General features: G+C 32.3%; 1 protein-coding gene across 1 annotated transcript in view; it reads right to left on the bottom strand.

Annotated features, from left to right (window-relative positions):
• Window positions 1–23,127, bottom strand: part of LOC134693442 (neprilysin-1-like) — a 42,593-nt gene extending 19,466 nt beyond the window's left edge. The window contains exons 1-7 of the mRNA XM_063554268.1: window positions 22,789–23,127; window positions 17,839–17,963; window positions 13,248–13,289; window positions 11,616–11,777; window positions 7,708–7,791; window positions 7,100–7,314; window positions 5,810–5,989 (exon numbers count right to left, since the gene is read on the bottom strand). Coding sequence (XP_063410338.1) covers window positions 5,810–5,989; window positions 7,100–7,314; window positions 7,708–7,791; window positions 11,616–11,777; window positions 13,248–13,289; window positions 17,839–17,963; window positions 22,789–22,871 — 891 coding nt within the window. The 5' untranslated portion in view covers window positions 22,872–23,127. The remainder of the gene's footprint in view (window positions 1–5,809; window positions 5,990–7,099; window positions 7,315–7,707; window positions 7,792–11,615; window positions 11,778–13,247; window positions 13,290–17,838; window positions 17,964–22,788) is intronic.
• Between the last annotated feature and the right edge of the window lie 365 nt (window positions 23,128–23,492).

Raw genomic sequence — 23,492 nt, forward strand, 5'->3', positions numbered from 1 at the left:
CTATATACATATACATGTATATAAACAATGCTTTCAATACGAAATGAAAACATTGACTCCGTCATAAACGAACCCGCCGGCCAGGAAAAACCAACAACCAAGTTACCTTAGTCGATATGGAAACCTGTGTCCAAACCCTAATGCTCGGAAGATCGTCTCGAGAGCTGTACTTGGACAATACTGAAAGTTAGCTTAAGTTTACATAAACAAAATACCATCAAAATGTGTAATAGCAAACAAAAATACCAATAATATATAGTACAAAAAACAAGAAAAAATCAAACATTAATGAACCAACATTAAATCTGAACTTGACCAGTTCGAAGTTGGCGAGAGAATGGTCTGATAGGGAAATAAACCCGCCAAAATGACCATTCACGTGATACTAAAATTAATATCACGTGTCCATACATATATTGAAAGAACCGTTAGTACAATAATTTTCCTCTATACTTCGAAACGCGGAAAATTATAAGTACACACTATACTTATATATAACAATAAATATATCAAACACAATTTATAATTGCCGATCGCCCACAAGACTAGAGAACTCAAAGAAAGGGCTGAAACGGTAGAAAAATATAATCTATAAACCTAAATTCTTAGAAACTGAAATTCTATTATCAAACGAATCTGCAATGTACCCGTCTTTACTTAAATCAGATTTCCAACGTCCATGCCTCTTAATACATCTCTCATTAACATCTGACTTGGCTGCTGCCGTAGCGCCACCTGAACGTAATGAGTGTAAACCTAAGTTAAGTTGAGGAGCAACCATCTTCAACCTTTTAACAATATTTTGCCTTGCTGCTGTATAACTAAGTTTCTTATTTTTATAAATTAACTTAGCTGTACCACCCGATCTAAATATGGGCCTGAAAACAAAATGATCAGAATCAACGTCCAAACTAGATAAACCCAAATAACGCTTATACATCAAAAGGGGACATGCTTGAGAACTCCCTTTGGAAATCAAAATTTCGTTGCCCTGTCTATATTGATCAGTTTTGCTATGCGACAAAAAGATAGACATGTATTCCTCATATATCTTGATATCCCTACAAGTTAATGAACTTAATTCATCAAAACGTAAAAAACCTGCATAAGCTATAAGTATCATAGTTAAATCCCTAATAACTAATAAATCATTAGAATCCTGATATATAGAACATAGTTCTCTAAGCATAATGTTATCAACTGGGTCTTTTTTCACGACTGGTTTACCGTTCCGCCTTTTGCACGATTCTAATAGAAATGTTATGAATGAATTACTTGTAGGGTCTATGTAACCATTCAATTCGTGAGCCCATTTTATAGAATAGACCGCGGACTGCAATACACTTGGTGAAGAATGTTTGTCAATAAGAAATGTTAAGTATAACGCTACATGTACTGGTTCGGCTGGTAAATCAGAAAAACCATGTTCATTAATGAATGACTTCCAACGATTAAAACCGGCGAAGTACTTCTTTGACGTATTTTCGCTTTTCGAGTCCACTATGTACAAAGCCATCTTTCCTGCCAAAGATCTCAAAACATTGTTTTCTCCTACACCACTGCTCTCAACGACATTCTCAACGTTCTGTCTCAGTTTTAAACCTAAAAAACGCAAAAAACCCTCATTAAAATCTGATAAATAAAGCAATCATACTAAATCTTAGAGGATTTTCACCAAAAATCCCGTTTCTACCGGTACCCTTTACTATAAGGTTGTATCTAGGCAAATAAATAACCTCCTTTATAAAATCTCTAAATCCGCCGTCTTTATATAAAAGTGGCCAATAAGGAGCAGATTTCCATTCAGGAATAACCAACATGCATTTAGCCTTGTCCTTAATAATCTTGTTTATAGTCATGGCAACTAAAGATGGAGGTGGCACTAACCAATTAGTATCACCTCCCCAGAACTGACCAAATGCGTTTATTGCCTCAGTTCCTGGGCACCAAATTCTCGAATTAAAACGAGAGCTTTGTGCGTTGTAATGGGTAGAAAATCTGTCAACAGTAAAAGGACCAAATGTACAACTCAGATCATTGAAAACGTTCTTTTCGATGCTCCTATCATCAGGATCCGTATGTCTACTTAAAAAATCAGCATGTTTATTCTCAGTTCTCGGTACCCAATTTGTTTGTAAACCTATATTCTTCTTTGAGCAAGAATTGAGAATATCTGTTACAACCTTCTGTAATTTGAATTTTTTGCTACCAACATTCAATATATGTGTCACATTCTTATTATCAGAATTTACTTTAACTGTCTTATTTTCAAGAAATGAATCATATGAGTTCAAAATTCTCCTAACCGTCTCTAATTCTCGCCAGGTAGAACTTTCAAATTGTTCACCTGCGAACCAATTTCCATAAATTTCATGATTTTCACTCTGAAAATCCAAAACTGTGGAAAAATATCCACCAAAGCCTACATCTGAGGCATCACAAAATAACTCAATATCATACATGTCAGTTAAATTAACTGAACAAATATCAACACCTACAAGATTAAGTGTTCTACAAGAGTTTTTCCAAAAACCAAGCTCATCAATAGCTTCTACTGTTATTCTAACAGGTGCGTTCCAACTAGCACGCGCTTGAACACAATCATATAAAAATCTTGTGTTCCGTCTAACTATATCACCCAAAACGATTTGCATAGAAATCAGCTGACCGATAATACTAGCCAAGGTTCGAGCACTGAACAAAAGTACTCCTTTTCCAATCTCGCTTAAAATACGACTCGCAGATTTTTCTGCTTTGTCAATTCTCTCATCACTAACACAAATTTTTCCTATTTTTGTGTCCCAAATATAACCTAACCATTTCACGTACTGTGAAGGAAACCAACTACATTTTTCATGTGCAATCAAAAATCCAAGAACTTCCAATTTTTGTTTTACCTCTTGACTGGTTTTAAGACACGAGCTCAAATCTCGATCACCACCTAAACCATCATCTAGAAACATGATGATTCTTTTGCCTTCAGATCTCAAATGTTTGACTAATTCTCGTAGTACTTTTGAAAAAATGTACCCAGCAGTAGCTAAACCAAATGGCAGTACATTAAAAACAAAGTATCTAACTTTGCCTTCAAAATCCCATGAAAATCCTAAAAAACTTCTATGTAATTGACAAATCTCAATATGGTGATAAGCCGATTTAAGATCAAAGGAAAACAGAAAATCATCCTTCTGAAACATATCTCGGGCTACTTTTGTATCTTCATACTTAAATCTGAATTTGAACAAATGTATGTTTATGTGTCTACAATCTAGTACAAGTCTGGGTTTGCTCGATTTGTTGTATGCAACCGTTAAAGGATTAACTACCTGCGGAACATTTTGTACCTCAGAAATACATTTTTTCTGTAAAAGATTGGTGATCTCATCTTGAACAAATTTCTTATTGTTTAATGACGATCTGTTGTTTTTAATTACAGCGTGTTGAGGCTCAGTTTTGAATGGTATTTTATAACCGTTTTCAATAACATCAATAATGTGTTTGTTTTCTGTAATCAATTTCCATTGACCTAAATTGACCTTGAGTCTACCAACTGGCGAGACGCATTCATGCTGAACGGTTGTATTCGTATCAATACACATCACCGAGTGAGTATTTTTAACAGTATTTACTTTTGTAGTTACAGACTTATTGCTTGAATCACTGACTAAAGGCGCAAAGCGGCCTTGTATTACATTAATATCATTAATATTATCAAAAACTAAAATTTGTGAATAAGAATTACTTATCTTATTTTTCATGTCTGGACATTCGTCTACCCAATGACCCTTATTTCCACACTTGAAACATCTTCCAGGCTTAACAGATTTGGTTTCTTTCTCTGAATTCCTGCTATAAGGTGTTGGTCTTGGTTTTCCTTTCTTAACTTTTTCCGCCTTACTCTTTCTTTCTGCTCTAGATTGAGCCCTCATCATTTTCTTTTCGTCTTCCGAGTCGTCAGCGATGGGATTAGCTACGTACTCGCTGACGACTTTCCATCCAAGCTGGGAAGAGTCGGCAAGTTTTATGAGTTTTTGCCTTTCACGCACTAAGTCAATACCTTCAACAATCTTCATCTTCGCTGTCTGCACTGACTCAATTCCTAACTCTGGAGCTTCCAGGCTGGCTTTAGCTTCTTTCAGCTTGGTTAGCACTTTCACTTCATGACGATACTGGTTTTCATTTCCTTTACGCTGGAAACTATAATTGTCAGTCATGGTTTCTTCAAGCTTGGCTATCTGAGTTTGGGAAATCTCCTGCTGTGAATGTTGCAGATTTGATTGGAAAGATGAAAGCCTACTATCCATCACTGTAGTTATACTGTTTAGAAGATCTTGCTGTGAAGAAGAAACTGCATTTTTCACCTCGCGTAGAATAACTGCCTTAATTGAATCGTCTAAATCGGTGTCCATCTTGACCAGTTCGAAGTTGGCGAGAGAATGGTCTGATAGGGAAATAAACCCGCCAAAATGACCATTCACGTGATACTAAAATTAATATCACGTGTCCATACATATATTGAAAGAACCGTTAGTACAATAATTTTCCTCTATACTTCGAAACGCGGAAAATTATAAGTATTGTAATGTGTATGTGAGGGCCTCAGGGAAGGTTAGTTTATTGTAACTAACTGAGTTTACCCTCTTTAAATAAAGAATTTATTATTATTATTATTATTATTATTATTATTATTATTATTATTATTATTATTATTTATTTGTACTGTATTCCTGTCACGTAATGTTGTCATTCTAACGGTATTTTTCAAAATTACCATATACGCAGAAGGTTTGGCTAGCCATACAACCAGATTCAACACATCAGTTCTTTTCTTAAAATGTCCTGTACCAAGTTAAGAATATGGCAATTGTTATCAAATAGTCCGTGTCTATGAATATTGGAGATTGTTTGTGTACCAGTTTCTATTGTTCCATTGTTTTCCTCGGGTTTGGTTTGTGACTTGTATTTGTTATAGATAAATCAATGTTTGGCTATTAATCAGCGGTATACTATGATTGGTTTTTTTTATGCACCTGTCCAATTGCAGAAACTAAATACATGGTATGCTTAATCAACATAGTGTGTATGATTTGTTTTGTTTTATTTTTTGCCATGGCATTTCCAATTCATTTTCGACATACAAATTTGAACATCCCTTTTGTATCTTTCGCCTTGTTTTAGGTCTTTACGTGTGTCTGTTGTATCCTTAATTGTGTTTACAAAAAGAGATGACGATATAAAAAGCAAATATCAATAGATAGATAAAATAATGAAGAAACGTAAAGAAAAAAACAAATCGAAGTTTTGTATAGTTACGTGGGTGATTTGGATGAGTACTTATTCTTGTTAAACCAGGATAATCAATCATGTGCAGAAGAGATGTGGTTAATTACTACGGAATATTAAACTCATAAATCGAACTGACACCAACTAAATTTCAAAAAACGAAAAGTAACGAAAGATACATCTAGTCTTCAAAGCACATCATATACAACCTTAGTGTGAACAACTCCATCAAACACCGGGGTGATCATATGTGCCATGGAAGGGTAAGTAGATTCTGGTTCACACTTGGCACCTATCGTAATATATAAAGTTTGAATGGTAGTCTCAATGAGATTACTATTTGGTAATTATGTGTTTTCTTTTATGTATTGTTGGACTACCGTCTCACTAACGTTTGATTTGTCTTCCTTTATTTAGTTCAAAGTACCGAGACCTTGATTTATAGATATAAAAATATGTGGTATTAGTACCATTGAGACTATATATATCTCTATCCAAGTCACAATTTGTAAAAGAAAATCCTTACTTTAGCAAGATCTATTTCTAGGTCCACCACTCTTTCCATATCTAACGCAGCAACATCGGGATCAGCCCCAAGTTGTATGGCTATAGATTTTCCTAGAGTTTCATATGCAATTATCATAGTATCGTTTCTTTCTTTCAAATAATATTTCCTCCCAGGCATGCCAAAATCTGCCTGGTCAATCTAAAAAAAATCATGAGCGTAAAATTTAATAATTTACTTTTTCAAACAATTTCATACTTTAAATGCGATGCATCAAACAAAAATAGTTGCAAAACACAAATGAAGGATTTTATTTAGTTTTGTTGTTGCCGGACAATAGTAGTAGACTAGATTGTTTTAAACATGATACCAGTAGGTCTGACAATGGTAAAGAAAATTGTATATATACACAGATACTAAGGGGTGAATCTTGGTGACTTTTCAATATGTGGTACTTAAATATGGTATGAGTAGAATGTCAATGAAACAACTCGTCATTAAAGTCACAATTTGTTAAAGAAAAAACATTATAGGTCAAATACCGGTCTTTAACGCGGAGCCTTGGCTCACATCGAACAGTATGCTACAAAGAGCCCAAAAAATTACTAGTGTTAACCGTTCAAACAAACGGGAAGACTGTTTATTTAAATTAGGCGCCAGTTGATTCAGCACTGTTAGGTAGTCACTTTATTCAAGCTGAGTAGTGAACAAAAAACATTAGTTACTAAAAAAAACACACACAAGAACTTATCTTCAATAAATGTCATTGCATTATATGCGTTATTCGATAACTAAATGTCTTTTCAGTGACACTTGATCCAAAATATTTCAAAATTCAAAATTCAATTCAAACATTGATTAGGTGGAAAAGCACCATAAGTAAAGCCATAACAAGAAAATATGTGTTGCAATCCATCTCGTTTTAATGATAATATATATAAAAAATAAAAATAAAAAAAAGATGTTGTATATGATTGCCAATGAGACAACTATCCACAAAAGACCAAAATGACACAAACATTAACAACTATAGTCAAGGTTATTTAACACTTTGCGTCAAGCGAAAACAAATGACCATATTGGAAACAAATAGATTACTTCCTCCCCTTCTCAACATGTAATGTCCCAAGTCAGGAATGTTCTTACCTTTCTTTTAACCATTTCTGTTTTAGTTTTGCACAAAATCAGTTGAATTCAATTTATTCATTTTATTTGATTTGCAGGTACAATGAATTTTGTTTTTCTACTGGCCATGCTATAGGCTAAACGACTAATGATAATGAATTAATATTCCTTTGATATCAGACTTACAAAAAGAATTCTTGTTGAGGAGTTTTTACTGTCTGTGTATGCATACATATCCATTAAAATCCTATTGTTGTATTTCAACAGGCCTAGCAAAAGGTTGGTAAGGTTGAAATTTTGAGGATTCCATTCAACACCACGAAAAGAACCAATCATCGGCCATCCTCCAAGTTCCGCCATTAAATCTTTTAGAACTGCTGCACCGTGTTGTTCAATCAATTCTAAAACGTAGCAAAAAGTAAAATCACAAAAATACTGAACTCCGAGGAAAATTCATTTAGAAATTCCCTAGTCAGATGGCAAAATCAGATGACAAAACTTATCAAACAAATGGACAACAACTGTATTGTCAACATCGTCTTAACTGCTTTGAAATCTCAATTTCTAATTCAGTGCATAACACAGAAATAAAGATAAAGCATTCATTGCAACATAAAAGATAAGTCAATGTTAATAAATATATAGAAAATAGAATAAAGATGAGATATGTGTCAAAGAGGCGACAACCCGAGCAAAGAGCATAACACAGCCCAAGACCACCCATTCAATGCAGCGTGAAAATTCCATATTTTCCATAAAATGTCCAAAGAAGTTATTAAGTGACGTCTACTCACCTAGATTCATGCAAGACTTGTACAAGTCTTTTGCTTTAGTAACAGCTTCCGGTTCATTATCAGGGCTGTCTTCTTCCAAAAGATCTGTAACAATATAACATATCAAATCAATTGCATAAACATATAATACATTACAAGTCGACTAACTGAACGTATGAAAAGCCTTTTTAAAAGATACCGGTATGCTAATACTATGGTCTAAGGGGAGGTGAGAGATACAAGAGGGATATTTAAACTCATATGTCGAAATAAAACCGACAACGTCATGACCAAAAAAAAATAAAACCAACAGAAAAGGAACAGAAAAAGAACAGAACAAAAACAGAACATAGAAAACTAAAGACAAAGCAACAAGAACCCAAACAAAAACTGAGGGTGGTCTAATGTGTTTATAAAGGGTGAACAGATCGGTAAACGAACAGAAAGTCACAGGACAAAAAGTCCAAGGACATAAAGTCACAACTTTGATAGGATAAAAAGTCACAGGACAATAAGTCACAACTAATGTTTTGACAATTGTTTAAATATATAAGAGAAAGATCTTGAAATATTTCTTTAAATCGGTGCTTTGCTTTTGCGCTAATTGGCATTTCATTTACGCCCAAAAAATCTTTCATTTGCGCCACAAACCACATTTCACTGGGAGAGATCCGTTTGCGCCAAAAATGCGTCCTTTTGCGCCACAACATTTCTTTTTCAAATGCTACATTTGCGCCACATGTTTTAAAATTACATGGTATCATTTGCGCCAAAAGTAAAACATACGATTGCGCCAACTAGAAGAAAAATTACTTCATTAATCCTTTATTCGAACTTGGTACCGGCCGTAATGTATGTAGTAGTTTGTAACGTCACAAAATTGTGAAAAACACAAAAATTGAAGGATGAAATGCATAAAACAGTTCATAATAATTCCTAATTATAATATTAAAGCCCATATTCACTGTATCACCAATATATGTGTCTAAAACATAATCAGGCAAAGTTTCTATTTTCTTCTCTATTTGTATATCTTTATTAAATACTCAGCAATGCAATACGTTTTATTCTCTCTCTGTGTACATTGACTGTCTAATGCATTGTAAATAATTTCTCTCCAGATGCTCATCTTCATGGCGAAATATCTCCGAACATATGATACTTTTTAAGCCAAAAATAAGAATAAATATTTATAAATCATTACTATTTATGATAGATATGTGAACAGGTAAATTGGCGCAAATGAGTTCTGAATATTGGCGCAATTGATACATTTTGAAAAAAAAATTTGGCGCAAATGATACCCCTGAAAAATAATAATTGGCGCAAAAGGAGTGCTGCCATTTCATTTGCGCCAATAATACAGGTAAATAAAGGTAAATATTAATTATTATTTGTTCTTTCTTGCAGAAAACACTTTGATAAATCAATTCAGTTTATTTTTGGCATAATAAAACATATTCCTCAGAATTCAGGCATCTTAAAATCATACACAAAGTATATCAAAACTTCGTTAAACACACAAGCTATTATATACCGTATATGTGATCATAAAAAAATACAGACTTCTTTCCTCAATTGGACTCTGAACTGACAATGTCCATCTATACACATCAAGCATAAAAACATTTTATAATTTTAAACCTCAGTTTTGTATTAGAAATAAGTATGAACAATCATCCAGGAGAAATACTGTAAAAACAACCTGATTCAAGATACAAAAAAGAATATTGAATTGCTCGGTTATATTTTATTTGAATTTCTTGTGAAATGGCGCAAATGAAGTTCTTTTTATTTGGCGCAAATGAAATATAACATTGTGGCGCAAATGAAAGATTGGATTTTGTACAAATTGGCGCAAATGCAATGCGCCCCTTTAAATTACATCTATCCATTTCTAAGTGTAGGACATTGTTCATAAGCTTTGTTAAATGAAAATTTATTAAATTTTAATCATGCAAAGGAGATATTTCTTGGCACCATGAAGCCATTTAAGTACAAAGTCACTTTCACATTTTGTTTTCATAACACTCATTTGATCAGTATTGATATTTATTGAATAAATTGTAATTACAAAGTTGCTATATATATCACAGTTCAAGAAAAAAACAAATATTTTATTTTAAAATTATTTTTTTCTTGTTTAAAGAAAAATATTCTAAAACTGAACTGTGACTTTTTGTCCTGTGAACGTTTGTCCTGTGACTTTTTGTCTGTGACTTTTTGTCCTGTGACTTTCTGTCCTACATTCAACTGATCCTGCTTCACATTTTGTACCCGTGTCGTATTACTCATGTTAGTACAATCCCGGTTTATATTTCTAATTCGGTATGTCACATTCTTGAAAAGCGGACGGGATTGTAGTAACGACATAAGGAATATATCCGATATCATTTTTGAAATGGATATTTCATAACGGTAAACCAACTCGTGAGAGGCAAAAGGTACCAAAGGGACATTTTGAGCAATGTGTCAAGCTATTATTACCCTCTAGGGTCAGTATACAAACCATAAGAAACACAGACAGAAACTACCGACCTTGCTAGACCCTCATTAGTAGTCAAAGTCGTTTCAAACCCCAGTAGTAGCAGAAAAAATCACAGACTTACAAAAAATACCAAATTCCTCGAATTCTATACATTATCTTCAATATTAAAAGGTATATTTACTGGGTTTTTTCACAAATTAATTACTTGTTTATATTTGTCGTCGTTGAAAAATTATAGTATAGTCAAAGTTAATATTATTTTAAAGAGACGCTATTTCATTTATTTTGGCTATCATTTTTCATTATAATAATTCCGACTGCAGACAAGTGCCTGTTAATTGTGATACTTAACTATGTTGTTCCTACTCATACGTGATTTATTGGTAGATATAATAAACTTGTCAATTACAAGACATATTCTTCCATGATTTACACCTTCACAATAAATTGAATAACTAAAGTTAATTGATTGCAATAGAATCTCAGTTATCTACATAACAACGTATAGTTTTACATAGTAAACATTCATAAGAATGAGCCAGGATCCTGTCATTCAGTAGGTTGTCGTTTGTTGCTGGTAATCATATTTGTTTTTCGTTTATTGTTTTGTACTTTAATCAGGTAGTTGGTTTTCTCGTTTCAATTGTTTTACATTGCTTAGTTTTTATCGTTTTTAAAAATTGTTTACATTTGTCATTTTGGGATCTTTTATAGTTTACTATGCGGTGTGGGTTTTGCTCATTGTTGAAGACCGTACGATGAGTCTGCCATATAGTTGTTAACTTGGATATCCTTTGGTCTCTTGATCCGTATTTTCACATTGGCAATCATGATGGTGGGACTGGCAGTTTTTACGAATTGGCTAGCTTAATCAGGGTTTCATAAAACATAAAGACCTACCATTGTGAACAATGATGTCATATTTATAGATTAGAATGAAAACATTCGCGAGAATTAAAGAAGGAACTTTATATAAACATATCTATTTATATCAAATTCTGCAAAATAATCAAAGTATATATACCAAGTATAGTAATAATACCAATGGCAAGTTTACCGATTTCATTTCAGTCAACATAGACAAATATTGCTAGTTAGAATCATCGGGTTCGTTTGAACATCAATCGGAGTAAGCAAGCATTATCCGTCACTTGATTAAAATACCGCGAATCAAATGTAAACGAATATAAACTCTGGTACAATAGTCCCAGCTGTTACCTAACCAGGTGAAGAGAGCAACCATTTTAAATTCTAGGAGTGCGGACATGATATCTGTTTGCGGGTCCATTCATTATTTTCGTCTTATACACCCTAATACTATCTAGCCTTGTGAAGCAAGGTTTTTTCATTTTCTTCCCTTCCGCTCCATAAACAAAAATAAAAATAAATGAAACTTATATACTAGTAGTTATTAATTCTCTAATACAATGACAATACTTGCATTTAATCGTGATCTCTACTTCATCACGGACAACCCCAAACATATCAATACTGGACCGGTCCTCTGATATAATGGTCTTCTTTATCCATGTTCCACATGTAAAGTCGTAAAAGTTGTCACATGGATCAACAGTCTCGTCTAAAGCAGCAGTAACTCTAGCAGCTGGAAATTAAGAAAAAGTATATGCAGAAGTAACCTACAAATGTATGTGTTTTGCACTTTGTTCGGGTCGGCGTCTCTTTGACACATTCCCCATTTCCATTTCCATTCTCAATTTTAATTTATCTTTAGAGCGATTATTTATACAGTGGATCATGTCTCACTGTCAAGCACTAGATCCTATGTACCGCGAATAGATGTAGGACCAGAATTAAACCGGTCAGCAATAACACATTGAAATGACAACAAAAACATGTTGTTACTTTTACTTCCGATGGAGAGACATAGTACGGTGACCCATAGTTGTTAATGTTTGTGTCATTTTGGTCTTTTGTGGATAGTTGTTTCATTGGCAATCATACCACATCTTCTTTTTTATATAGTGTTACTTTTCTATCTATTTCTAATATTCATGTTACATTTGTGTTCGATATCATTTAATTATTATGTTGTTGGGTTTTTTCTAGTATATCAAAACTTCAATTATTTTTTTAAATTTTTAGATCTTTGTACATAATCGTTTTTCTTCCTATTTTATTTTGGAGGGAGTGGAAACTGGGGTAAATTACCTCTGCTTTGAAATATCTTAAATAGTATTCATTTACCACCTACTTGAATGTTTCTTTTGATAAAAATGGAAAATGAAAATCTCATACCGCAATATTATTAGCCAAATGAATGATCTGCACTTTTTACAATTTTTGAAAGTGCTCACCAATGTGAGATCTAAAGAAAGTATGAATCAACAGGTATAATCGAAACCAATTTTCAATAATCTTAATTCTTGTTTTTCTTTTATGCGCGTGTTTTCCGCTTTCTTTACTTTTTTTGGTCTCTCGTTGATTATAATATGATACAAGTTTTTATCTATTGTTTCTAGAGACATTACAGTAAATGCTGCAACATTGTTCGGTGAAAAATCATCTTGCTTGTTTATTATGGCACCATCAACGGAGTTTGGGTGACATATTGTTACTCTACGTTTCTTTTTGTTCTTTCTATTATTTTTCAGCACGTGTAGATTTGCAATATGGGGTTTGCTCTTCAATATGGCTGCAGTTACCATGGAAACAGCAAAAAGTCCAAAATATCATAATGCTCCAAAATTGATGAAACTTCATATCAATTGGCATATGCTGCTATGAAATTTGACTTTGGAATTTCCAAAATGGCTACCGTAACCATAGAAACAGCAAAAATGTCCAAAATTTCAAAATGCTCCAAATTTTTAGAAATTTCACGGAAATGATATCTTACATGTGAAGATGCACTCTTTGACTTTGGAATTTTCAAAATGGCTGTTGTTACCCTGACTACGAGGGAAGGTTGCCATCCGTTATTGGTAGCAATTACAAATCTAGTTTATTTTGCTCTTGTCTTGAACGACATTTTCAAATTTCAGGTGTAACTTATATATGTTGTTTTGTGTTATAATGATTGAATAAAAACCAGTCAATTAGCCCCGACACTCACCTGTCACTGTGCATTCTGTTGACGTACATACACCAATTGTTTCTGAAAAGACATAGTGTAATCAGTGTGATCTACAGATTTTTTTTTACCCTGGAACTAAAAACAATACAGATCGTTCTCGATGATGTAGATAAAGCATGGTTATTAAAATGATTACAGTACATTCAGATCCAATCTAGGAAACGTGGTAATGCCTATAAGTTCATGAACGTATTTTTCTACGGCTGCCTCAGTATAATTATCAAATTGAATATAATAATGAAAATGTTTTTTTGAATTTCTTGGATAAGTAAGGAATGTAGTGTTTAGCTTATATAATAATAATTTATGTGCGGACTTAAGTTTTAATATGTATCCTGGCCTTACAAATAACATATTTGTCACAAGACCAAAACTCTGATTCTGAAGCATAGTTAGTCACTGTGTATCATCGCCACCGGAAATTGGGTACTAACGAAGCGGAGAGAAATAGAAAAAAAAGTAAACAAGTTAGGAATTCGTTCAATTTAAAGCATTTCCTCTAATTTGATGAGGGTGTCGCCTAAGAAATGATTTTCTGATATATAATTCTTTTAATTATTAGGCCGATAAGTACAAAATAAATACAAGATTTTGTGTAATACTCCAAAACTTGACACTTAGTACCGGAAAATTTCGAGGTCTATCGTCCTCTGTAGCCCCATTCTCAAGATATTGAACTGTTTTCCATTATTTTTCCAGGCACGATTTTAGAATATTATAGTGTGGCATCATATTTAATGAAATTTCTTGTCAAAAACATGTTTTTTAAAGATTATGGACAAAAACACTGTTTGTTTGTTGTACGGCGAATTGCAGGACGTTGTACGGCGAATTGCAAAATAACAACTTTTGTCTGTACGGCGTCTTGCAATATATTATAATTTTAAGAGGAAATTAATCACTGTTTAGATAATATCAAGTGACGATATTTTGTTGATATCAAAGCTTTACAGGCTTATAAACATACAAAATGTCTTATATACTTATCAAATATTATAAATATATGCCGTTAATGCAGTTCAGGAGGCCTCGTTGCCTTCCGCTTTTCAATTTTGTAAAAAAGTTTTTTTTTCCACCATATTATCCTAAATACATTAATATATATATATATATATCGTTATACTACTAACGACTGTAAATGTTGTCTTATTTGTTGTTAGGGTGAAATTTTGTAAGTTCAATAAAATAAACCGTCCATTCATCTTTTGTTGGTGCTAGTTTTTTTTAGATAAAAACAGTTAAGATGTGGTATGATAGCAAATAAGATAACTATCCATCAGGATCAAATAAACTGTATGTAAGCAATTATATGCTATCGTACGGCCTTCAACAACGAAAACTCGTCCCTTATAGTCGGCTATACAAAGCACCGAACGAAAAATGTGGAAGGACTCAACAAGAAAGCGAACGGCCTAACTCATAACAAAACAATTTATGAAAAAAAATGTGGGTCTGTTAACGTGTTAACCACACCTCGATTTTGGCAAAAACAGATAACAACAAATTTTAAATGCTGATAAGAGTTAACAGCAACTTTAATGACACATGGACAGACAATCGAACGGATGGAAAAGCAGACGGAGTGATTGACTCCAAGAAAAAAGACTATGTCATGAATAATCGAAAATGCTTCAAACACCAAAAGGGAGGCTTCTTCTGGTTATGTATATTGTTGAGTAAATGTTTTGTGTCAATCAATCGTAGAAAACTTGGGTTATCGTCATGACGTAGGAAAGTGTAACAAACAGATAGAATGAGTGAATACTATAGAGAGCGAACATTTTTTTTAATGGCGGGGGCTTTTATATATTATAGTTACATCGCAGTCAGGGTATTCACACGACTCATTGCTTACATGATTTTTTTGAAAGGAATTACGAAGGTTTACTGATTTTTATTTTAAATCATCAAAACCAGTGTAAAATCAGAAAGTAACACGTAAGGTGTCACAAGTTGAAGCACTCTTTCATCTCCATCTGAGCTGATATAAAGAAGCCTTGGTCTATCTTTAGATCCATTCTGAATTTCTTAGACTAGCAAATTTGATTTCAATTTGAGAACCAATTCCTATTTTTTTCGGCCTCTTCTACCAGGCCACACTGTTCAGTTATTTTACGAATTGCAAATTGAAAAGGTACTTTATTTTTCACAATTCCGTCCAGGTACTCTGGGTCGATATAACTTATCAAACATTCCATAAACATGTGAATTATTTTCGTCATAGGACTGACCAGGGTTTAAGCTTGATAAGAAGTGGCCTTTCCCTTTAACGTTTTGGATACATTACAACTAGAAGCCAGACATAACTACATTGGTTAGACGTATAAAGAGGGGCATGAAATATCTTTAAACATGTTTAACACTGCCGCATTTGTTGCACCTGCATGACCCAATTTGAGTCCGTAACCTTTGCTATAAAGTCTTGTATTTATTTCATTTTTTTTAAATTTGGGTTCATTTATATGTTTCAAGAAACAAACATTGAACTTCGACCCCCTTTTGTAGTTAATTGATTGCTCACTTAGGAGAGAGCTTCAGGTATACCATACAAGTTTAGTTTCGAGCCATGGTGAATTTTCTAAATATGAACGTTTTTGTACAATTGAACTGATTTTTAGATAGTTGAAAAATAATATAGCCTTCCTAGTAGGTTTATATGAACATTTAGATTATTTTTAGCATGTTTTATAAGCCATTGTTCAGTTTGACCGTCCGAGCGTTCCTATCCGTACCGCCATACATTTTGAAAATTTTGTATTTTTGTTCAACCAAGATTCGACGCTCGATCTTTTCAATTCAATTTCATGGAAAAAAACAGCAGAAATGCATATGATTTTTTACCTCTTGATAGATATATATCTATGGTATTAGGAAAGGTATCACTCTTATTGATTGAAATTTTCCTTTGGACCAAATTTTTCAGATCTTTGTGACATGTTCAACCCCCTATTTTGCAATATTTGGTATCAAATAATTGCTCATTGTTGCCATAGTTACACAAAAAAGAGATTATATTTCACCATTATTACTATTGGAAATCAAATCTATGGACGATTCTCTTTCCATAAATATACACATGCATAGCTCAAATATTAAGCCTTATTTATTAGGAAGGAAGGGAAAGAGGAAAGAGGGTGTTTAAAAATTATGAGTGTCAATTCTTAGTTTTTTTTCCTATCTGTGACTTGACACACACCCTAGTGCATAATTTTCTCGCTGCGTTGGGTTGTTTCTTCTATTTGGTCGAGCTTCTGTTTCTTTGACATTTCCATTCTCAATTTAATCAAGGATTTACTATAGATTTTTTTAAAGACATGTACAGTTACATATAATTATGCTGAAAATTTAATGTCACTCCTTTGCGGAAGAAACGTTAAGTAAAAGATGGACAGCAAATTTTAATGTGATTCTTGTAAATAACAGTTAAGATCAGTTAACAGAGAAAATAATGTCAAAAACAGTGAACACTTTAAGTATAAAGTAACAGATAACAAGAATCTCAATTTCAAATAAACAGTTGCAAATTTTAACAAAACAGATTACAGACAGTGGGTCGAAAACAGTTAAGTTTTTAAAATTTATCAGTCAAATAATAGATTAAAAAAAATTAGACCTTGAAAAGGACAAAAACAGTTTGATATAAAAAGGACCCCCCACCTGAGATATTTGAACTTAATACTTTATTTTCTTTGAAAGGACGCGGTAAATAACTATTCTAAAATTATCAAGTTGCCATACAGTTGAAAACAAGTTGCCATACAGTAAATTTGTCAACACGAGCAAGTTGCCGTACCTTAGACTTTATTTTTTATAGTCTATATTCTTTAAAATGCATCTTTTTGACAACAAATTTCAGTAAATATGATGCCACATTATAATAATCTAAAATCGTGTCGGGAAAAATAATGAAAAACAGTTCAATATCTTGAGAATGGGGCTACAGAGGACGATAGACCTCGAAATTTTCCGGTACTAAGTGGCAAGTTTTGGAGTATTACACAAAATCTTGTATTTATTTTGTACTTATCGGCCTAATAATTTAAAGAATTATATATCCGAAAATCATTTCTAAAGCGGCACCCTCATCAAATGGGTGGAAATGCTTTAAATTGAATGAATTCTTAACTTGTTTATTTTTTTTTTCTGTTTCTCTCCGCTTCGTTAGTACCCAATTTCCGGTGGCGATGATATACAGTGTTAGTGTAACATAATAGTAAATGCATGCATCATAAATGCACCTATTTATAAGAAATAACACAGTTAAAACATCGGCGACACTCATGTTGCCCAATGTTTTCGTGGGTTTTTTTTTTTTATCAAATCGCAAATACTATAAGATTTTTTACTAGTATCCTGCGTTGTTCAAATATAGAAAAAAAGAAAAAAAACTTAGAGGTTATTAAAAGGGACGTAATTCCATGAAACTGATATACGCAAGAATATTTTGGACGATTGTATGCTAACAAATAAAAAATAGCGAGAGACAATTATTTTTTTAGGCTATCTCTAAGCGCCATTACGGGATCTGCCACTAACTCAAAAGTAGAATCAACTTAATTAAAATAAGTACCCGACTCTTTATCCTTTTTCCTGATTGCTGCAACAATAGCCAACACAATAATAACAACAACACACATTAATACAACAGCAATAAGAATCTTCTCCAATGCTGTTCGTTTACTTTTGTCCTGGAATCTACAAATATAAAGATATCGTCTAAAAAATGCCCTTACTCCTCAACTAAAAGAAAAATATGTATACATGTAGCCTTTGTGGTGTAGTGGTTCAGAGATACCAGACTCAAACGTGTATATAGCTTTTTGTATAGATAAAAGACTTATCAGTGACAGAAAGTGATTCAGAAAGTTAAAAGGACAAATAAAGCACGAAGTAAAGAGCAATTAAAAAGATCCACAATTCCGAAGAGTTTAGCTGAAGATAGTTAGGTGATATATAACTAGGGTAAAAACACTTGGTGTTTCTAAAAACCCAAAGTGTTGTAATTTGTAAATAAGTTCATGTAACTACACAGATTTTGAAATTATACTATTGTTTTGATTTTTTGAACAATGACACCCTTTAACAACGTTAAAGAGAATTTTCATGAATGTAAGAAAAAACCAGCAAATTCTTGGTTTTTAAAATTTTAATTGTTTATTGGAATCCATTTTAAAATCTAGACCAATATCTTTTTTTTTAAATCTTCATTGTGTTTTCAATGTTAAATTAGGTTTTAACACCTGAGATCACCCTCAGTCGTTGTATTGGTGGAGTTCGTGTTGCTAAGTCTTTATGTTCTGCTTTGTGTACTATTGTTTTACTGTTTTTCTTTTTCTTTTTAGAAATCCATGGCGTTGTCAGTTTATTTTCGATCTATGAGTTTGATTGCCCCCCTTTTAGAACGTCAAAACTGATATATTTTGTATTCTTCAAAATCATTCGATAAAGATGATAGTAATTGGCAACTTATTTATTTTTTCTAGTATAGATAATTTGATATTTTGGAAATGATGTAATCGAAGGGTTGCCATATCAATCATGTATCTTATTATTTCTGTCAAATCAATTTCAATCTTCTTTATCTTTATTTTTCGTTGATTAGAGCCGAACATAATAAAAACAAGCAAAACACGCAAAAATACACCTTTCAGCAACATCTGACTGTGATGTTTAGATGTAAATTTGTACTTGATTTTTTGTTTCCTTACAAGAAAGTTAGGAAGCAACTATTTAATTGCAAACGGACACAGGGAGGGGGTTGGTATGATATTTTGTCGAATTTAAGTAAGATTTTTTTTCACTCAAAGCGGGAATATTATTTTTCATTTTTTTCAACGTTATCAACTAAATCAAAATATAGCACCATAAGGTGTAAGGGAAAATCTAGATTCAGAACAACTTTCGTTGTCATCTGCTTGACCAGAATATTTTTCAGCAAATTGACCGTATTTTAAGATAACTGGTCGTTCTCTTATTCAAAGTTCGAAAAGTGATGTGGTAACAAAATCGACCTTTTGACGATGTGCTTTAGTTAGCTATATATAGATAATTATGAACACTCAAAATAAAATTGAATACAAAGCATGCATATACATATTACATATACAATTTATACCTGTGAATTGGTATCTACTTGTAAGATAACATAGTATTACAAAATGTATTGAAGTCTACTTAGTATATGTAGTTGAAAGAAAACAACGGCGCCCTATATTATGACAAAAGACGGTAGTCCGGTCATATCTTTCGCATATACATGATAACATTATTTTGAAAATCTATTGAATCAGTATTAAACAAATAAATATTTCCTAATATCGGTTGTCATAAATTAAATCTACGACCAATTGATATTACCATGAACATATCTAAACACAATTGTAATTTATCTGTGATATTATTCAATTTGAAATGATTTATGTTTCTGCTTTGGACCGACAATTTATGATGTCATTTGCAGGATTTACACTTGAAATTAAAAAAAAAATCTAAAAGACTTTTGAAATTTTGTCGTGTCCGTTAACTTGTTTGGTTTCAAATGTTATGGGTTCAGTCCCTTCTCACCAACAGGAACTTTTTATTGGTTACCTTACACATAGTTGGGCAATTGAAACATGCTTTCAGACTTTAGTTCTAGGAAAATAGTGAACATTAGGTATAGGTTTTTTTTACCGAAATTAATTTAAAAAAAAGGAATGTCTTTCACAGACAAGACGCAATTATGTCAATAAGTTGTCCAAACTTTAGATAGGAAACGGGCGTATCATGCGCTCATAGAATAACTCTGCATTTTAATCAATCTATTCAAATGTGTATACATATGAAAATAACAAGATGTGATATGATTGCCAGTTATATGAACTCCCAAAGGAAGACCAAAATGAGATAAAAGTATAAAGCAATAATATTGCAGGTCACCGTACGGCCTTCATAAAATGGGTAAAACCTATACAGTATAGCAAGCTATAACAGGCTACACTTTGAACTATTCAAATACATGTAATTGAAATGGGGGAAATATGGCCTTGCTAAATATGTACAAATCGGTAAACGAAAATCAAATCTGATATCAAAGGTGTATAGCAATAATATGTTTATTATGTTTTAATTTATTGATATCAAAAATCAATATATGTACCATAAAATACAATATGAAAGGATCGGTACAGCCAAACTACTAAACCCCAGTATGTGTATTGGAAAGAATAACGTTTAAGATTTAAGGTAATTTGTTGTAAAATTGTTAATGAATCCATGTTAATTATGTTAAATGAACATCCCCAGTTTTGAATCTATGACAACGAACTCAATTCGAATTTAGTCAGTAGTGTCCCTTTTTGGATATGAAATTATAGTCATTTAACGAGGACATTTCTAACCTGGAATAACCAGAATCTCTGTCCTAAATTGTCCATGTACAAATATTACTGTCATCAGGTATATGTAAAATACCTAGGACGTATGCAACAGAGAAATTAACAAATGTAGGGCACTGGGATTGTACTCATATCTGTAACGCTCCTGTTATATATATACAAACACCTGAATAAACCTTTCATTTACGTTGTTACGAATTATCTTCGAGGATCTAAAATGCGTAGAACTTTTTTTTTTTCAATCTTATTGAGAAATCGGACATTAATAGCACCCGAATCAGTTTTATCTATATATATTTAATATCATTTTTTTCATGAATATATTTGTGTTTAGATGCTGATTGTAGAAACGATACAATAATTTAACAGTTTTCCTATTTATCATATTTGTTGATACATTGGAGTTTTAACTTGTTTACTTTGTATCGTTACTTTTGTTGACTTGTATACAAGGATTATATTTTATAACTCTTTGTATATATAAAACCAAAATGATTAAAAAAAAGTGCATTGAATCAGTACAAAAGACACACATTCTCATCAAACAGACATATTTCATTTATCCTTAAATCAAAACTAGCGATGCCATTGTTAATTTGACAAAATAGTTTAAAGTCAATTGTTTCTACTGTTGAACATGTATTCAATAAAACCAAAAATGATACAGATGTCAGAGAATGTGTGTCTTTTGTACTGATCCAATGCACTTTTTTTTTAATCTTTTTGGTTTTATATATACAAAGAGTTATAAAATATAATCCTTGTATACAAGTCAACAAAAGTAACGATACAAAGTAAACAAGTTAAAACTCCAATGTATCAACAAATATGATAAATAGGAAAACTGTTAAATTATCCAATGTAGAGGAGTCATTTACAAAGCAAATGCATATGATGAAAAGAATCTGACCAAATTGGAAAGTTAGTAATTATCGAGTTTCTGAAAACAGGGCTCAAATTTATTTTGCGGAAAATTATGTCAAAAGTCAGCATTTTATTTCGAATATGCGAATTAAGTTTTCAAAAATCTGCAAAGGCATTCAAAGTAACACTCTGTAAAAATAACTGATACCAGCAATTGGGCAATTATTTACCATTATGCAATGTATTATATTTTATAATATATGGAAAGAACATGGCCTTTTTATACGGTTTCTGTTGTTGCTGCTGACTAGTTCATTATCCGAATCATTTAAAATCTTGTCGATAATAATATCATATATATATATATAGAAATATCGTGCCTAATGTTACGTGCATTTGTTAACACTGAAACGACAATGAATTTTCGCCATTTATTAAAACATTCGAAATAGATATAGTTTTTTTTTCTATTGTATTGTTAATATGTTTAAACGCCATTATTTTGTAAAATATTCAAGAGATAATATTTTCATATAACTGGTTAGCTTTACTTGTCCGTAAATAAGTAAAATCTAAGTTTAAAAAAACATAGATTTCAAATTTAAAAGAAAATGTAAAGCTTTTGAATTATTATACTGATATATGTTGATGGTTACATGAACGTTATTTGCTAAACGTCTAGTGAAATGTAGTTGTGATTTATAACCGAATATAAGAGTGTGCGGATGGTGTTTTCCGAATACAGAATAATGGCCCAAAAATCACAAAAATGAAAAATGAGCAACATACACAAAACTGAGAATAATAGGGTACAAAAGTATAGAGAATAACTGCGGAAAATAAAAGAATAGGTTAATGGTCAGGGGCGGATCCAGCTATTATAAAAAGGGAGGGTCCCAACCCAGGAAGGGGGCTCCAATTATATGTCCCCATTCAAATGCCGCTTGATCGGCAAAAACAAAAGGGGGGTCCATTGATAGTTTAAACAGGTTTATTTTCAGTGGATTGGGAAACAAGTTTTGTAACTTATAGTAATCCCTTTCCATTTTGCGGTTAATGCAACACTGAATATAGAAATGAACGATGTAAATTATACAGAAAGCAATTCATCACAAAAAAAATATTTAGTAAAATTATATTTTTTAGAATAAACGTTACTCTTAAGGATAGAGAAGGAAGCATAGCGTAAAAAATAAAATAAAAAATACAGAAATTAAGAAACCATCCCCCAATTTATGGGCATTAAACTAAGAACCTGAATAAATAAATTAAGTACTTACTGAATTTCGACATCGCCTGAGTGTACAATTTTAGTATCTCCATTCTTTGCATTATCATATTCGTATGCCTTTTTTTCTGACATTTTAAAGAAACCTCTGCTAACAAAAACCGTAAAAACACGTGGAAAATGTCCAAAACTAAACCTGCCAATAGTTGAAATCCCAACGCTCTAGTTCAACTGAAAGGTGTTTTTATCTTTGAGTTATTCGGTAGGACAATACAACATCTTGAAACGAGTTTGCATTAGCGGTAATAAAGTAATGATATGATAGTAACATCGCAATTTAAAGGTCGGTGATTATTTGTAGTGATTTTCGTCCACTTTGAATATTCTCGTTTCCCTAAATTTCTTTTAATAATAGTACGAAACTGATAATTGTTTTCAGTCAATTAGACATCCAATTGATCGCTGTTGTGTTTTGATCATTACCTCTGTCAAAATATGCGTAATTCATTACTCTCATTTATATCAAGTACTATCTTAGAATTACCATTCACAATATATATCATAAGATATTTGTTCTACTAAAAATACATTATTTGATTCATTTCACTATTAAGTAAACGAATATTTCAATTATTATAATCAGAAATTAATTCTAACATATAGATTAGACCGTTGGTTTTCCCGTTTGAACGGTTTTACACTAGTATTTTTTGGGGCCTTTATAGCTTACTGTAATCACAGGCTCCATGTTGAAGG

Source organism: Mytilus trossulus, chromosome 12, assembly GCF_036588685.1.
Source record: "Mytilus trossulus isolate FHL-02 chromosome 12, PNRI_Mtr1.1.1.hap1, whole genome shotgun sequence".
NCBI classification, from domain to species: Eukaryota; Metazoa; Mollusca; class Bivalvia; order Mytilida; family Mytilidae; genus Mytilus; species Mytilus trossulus.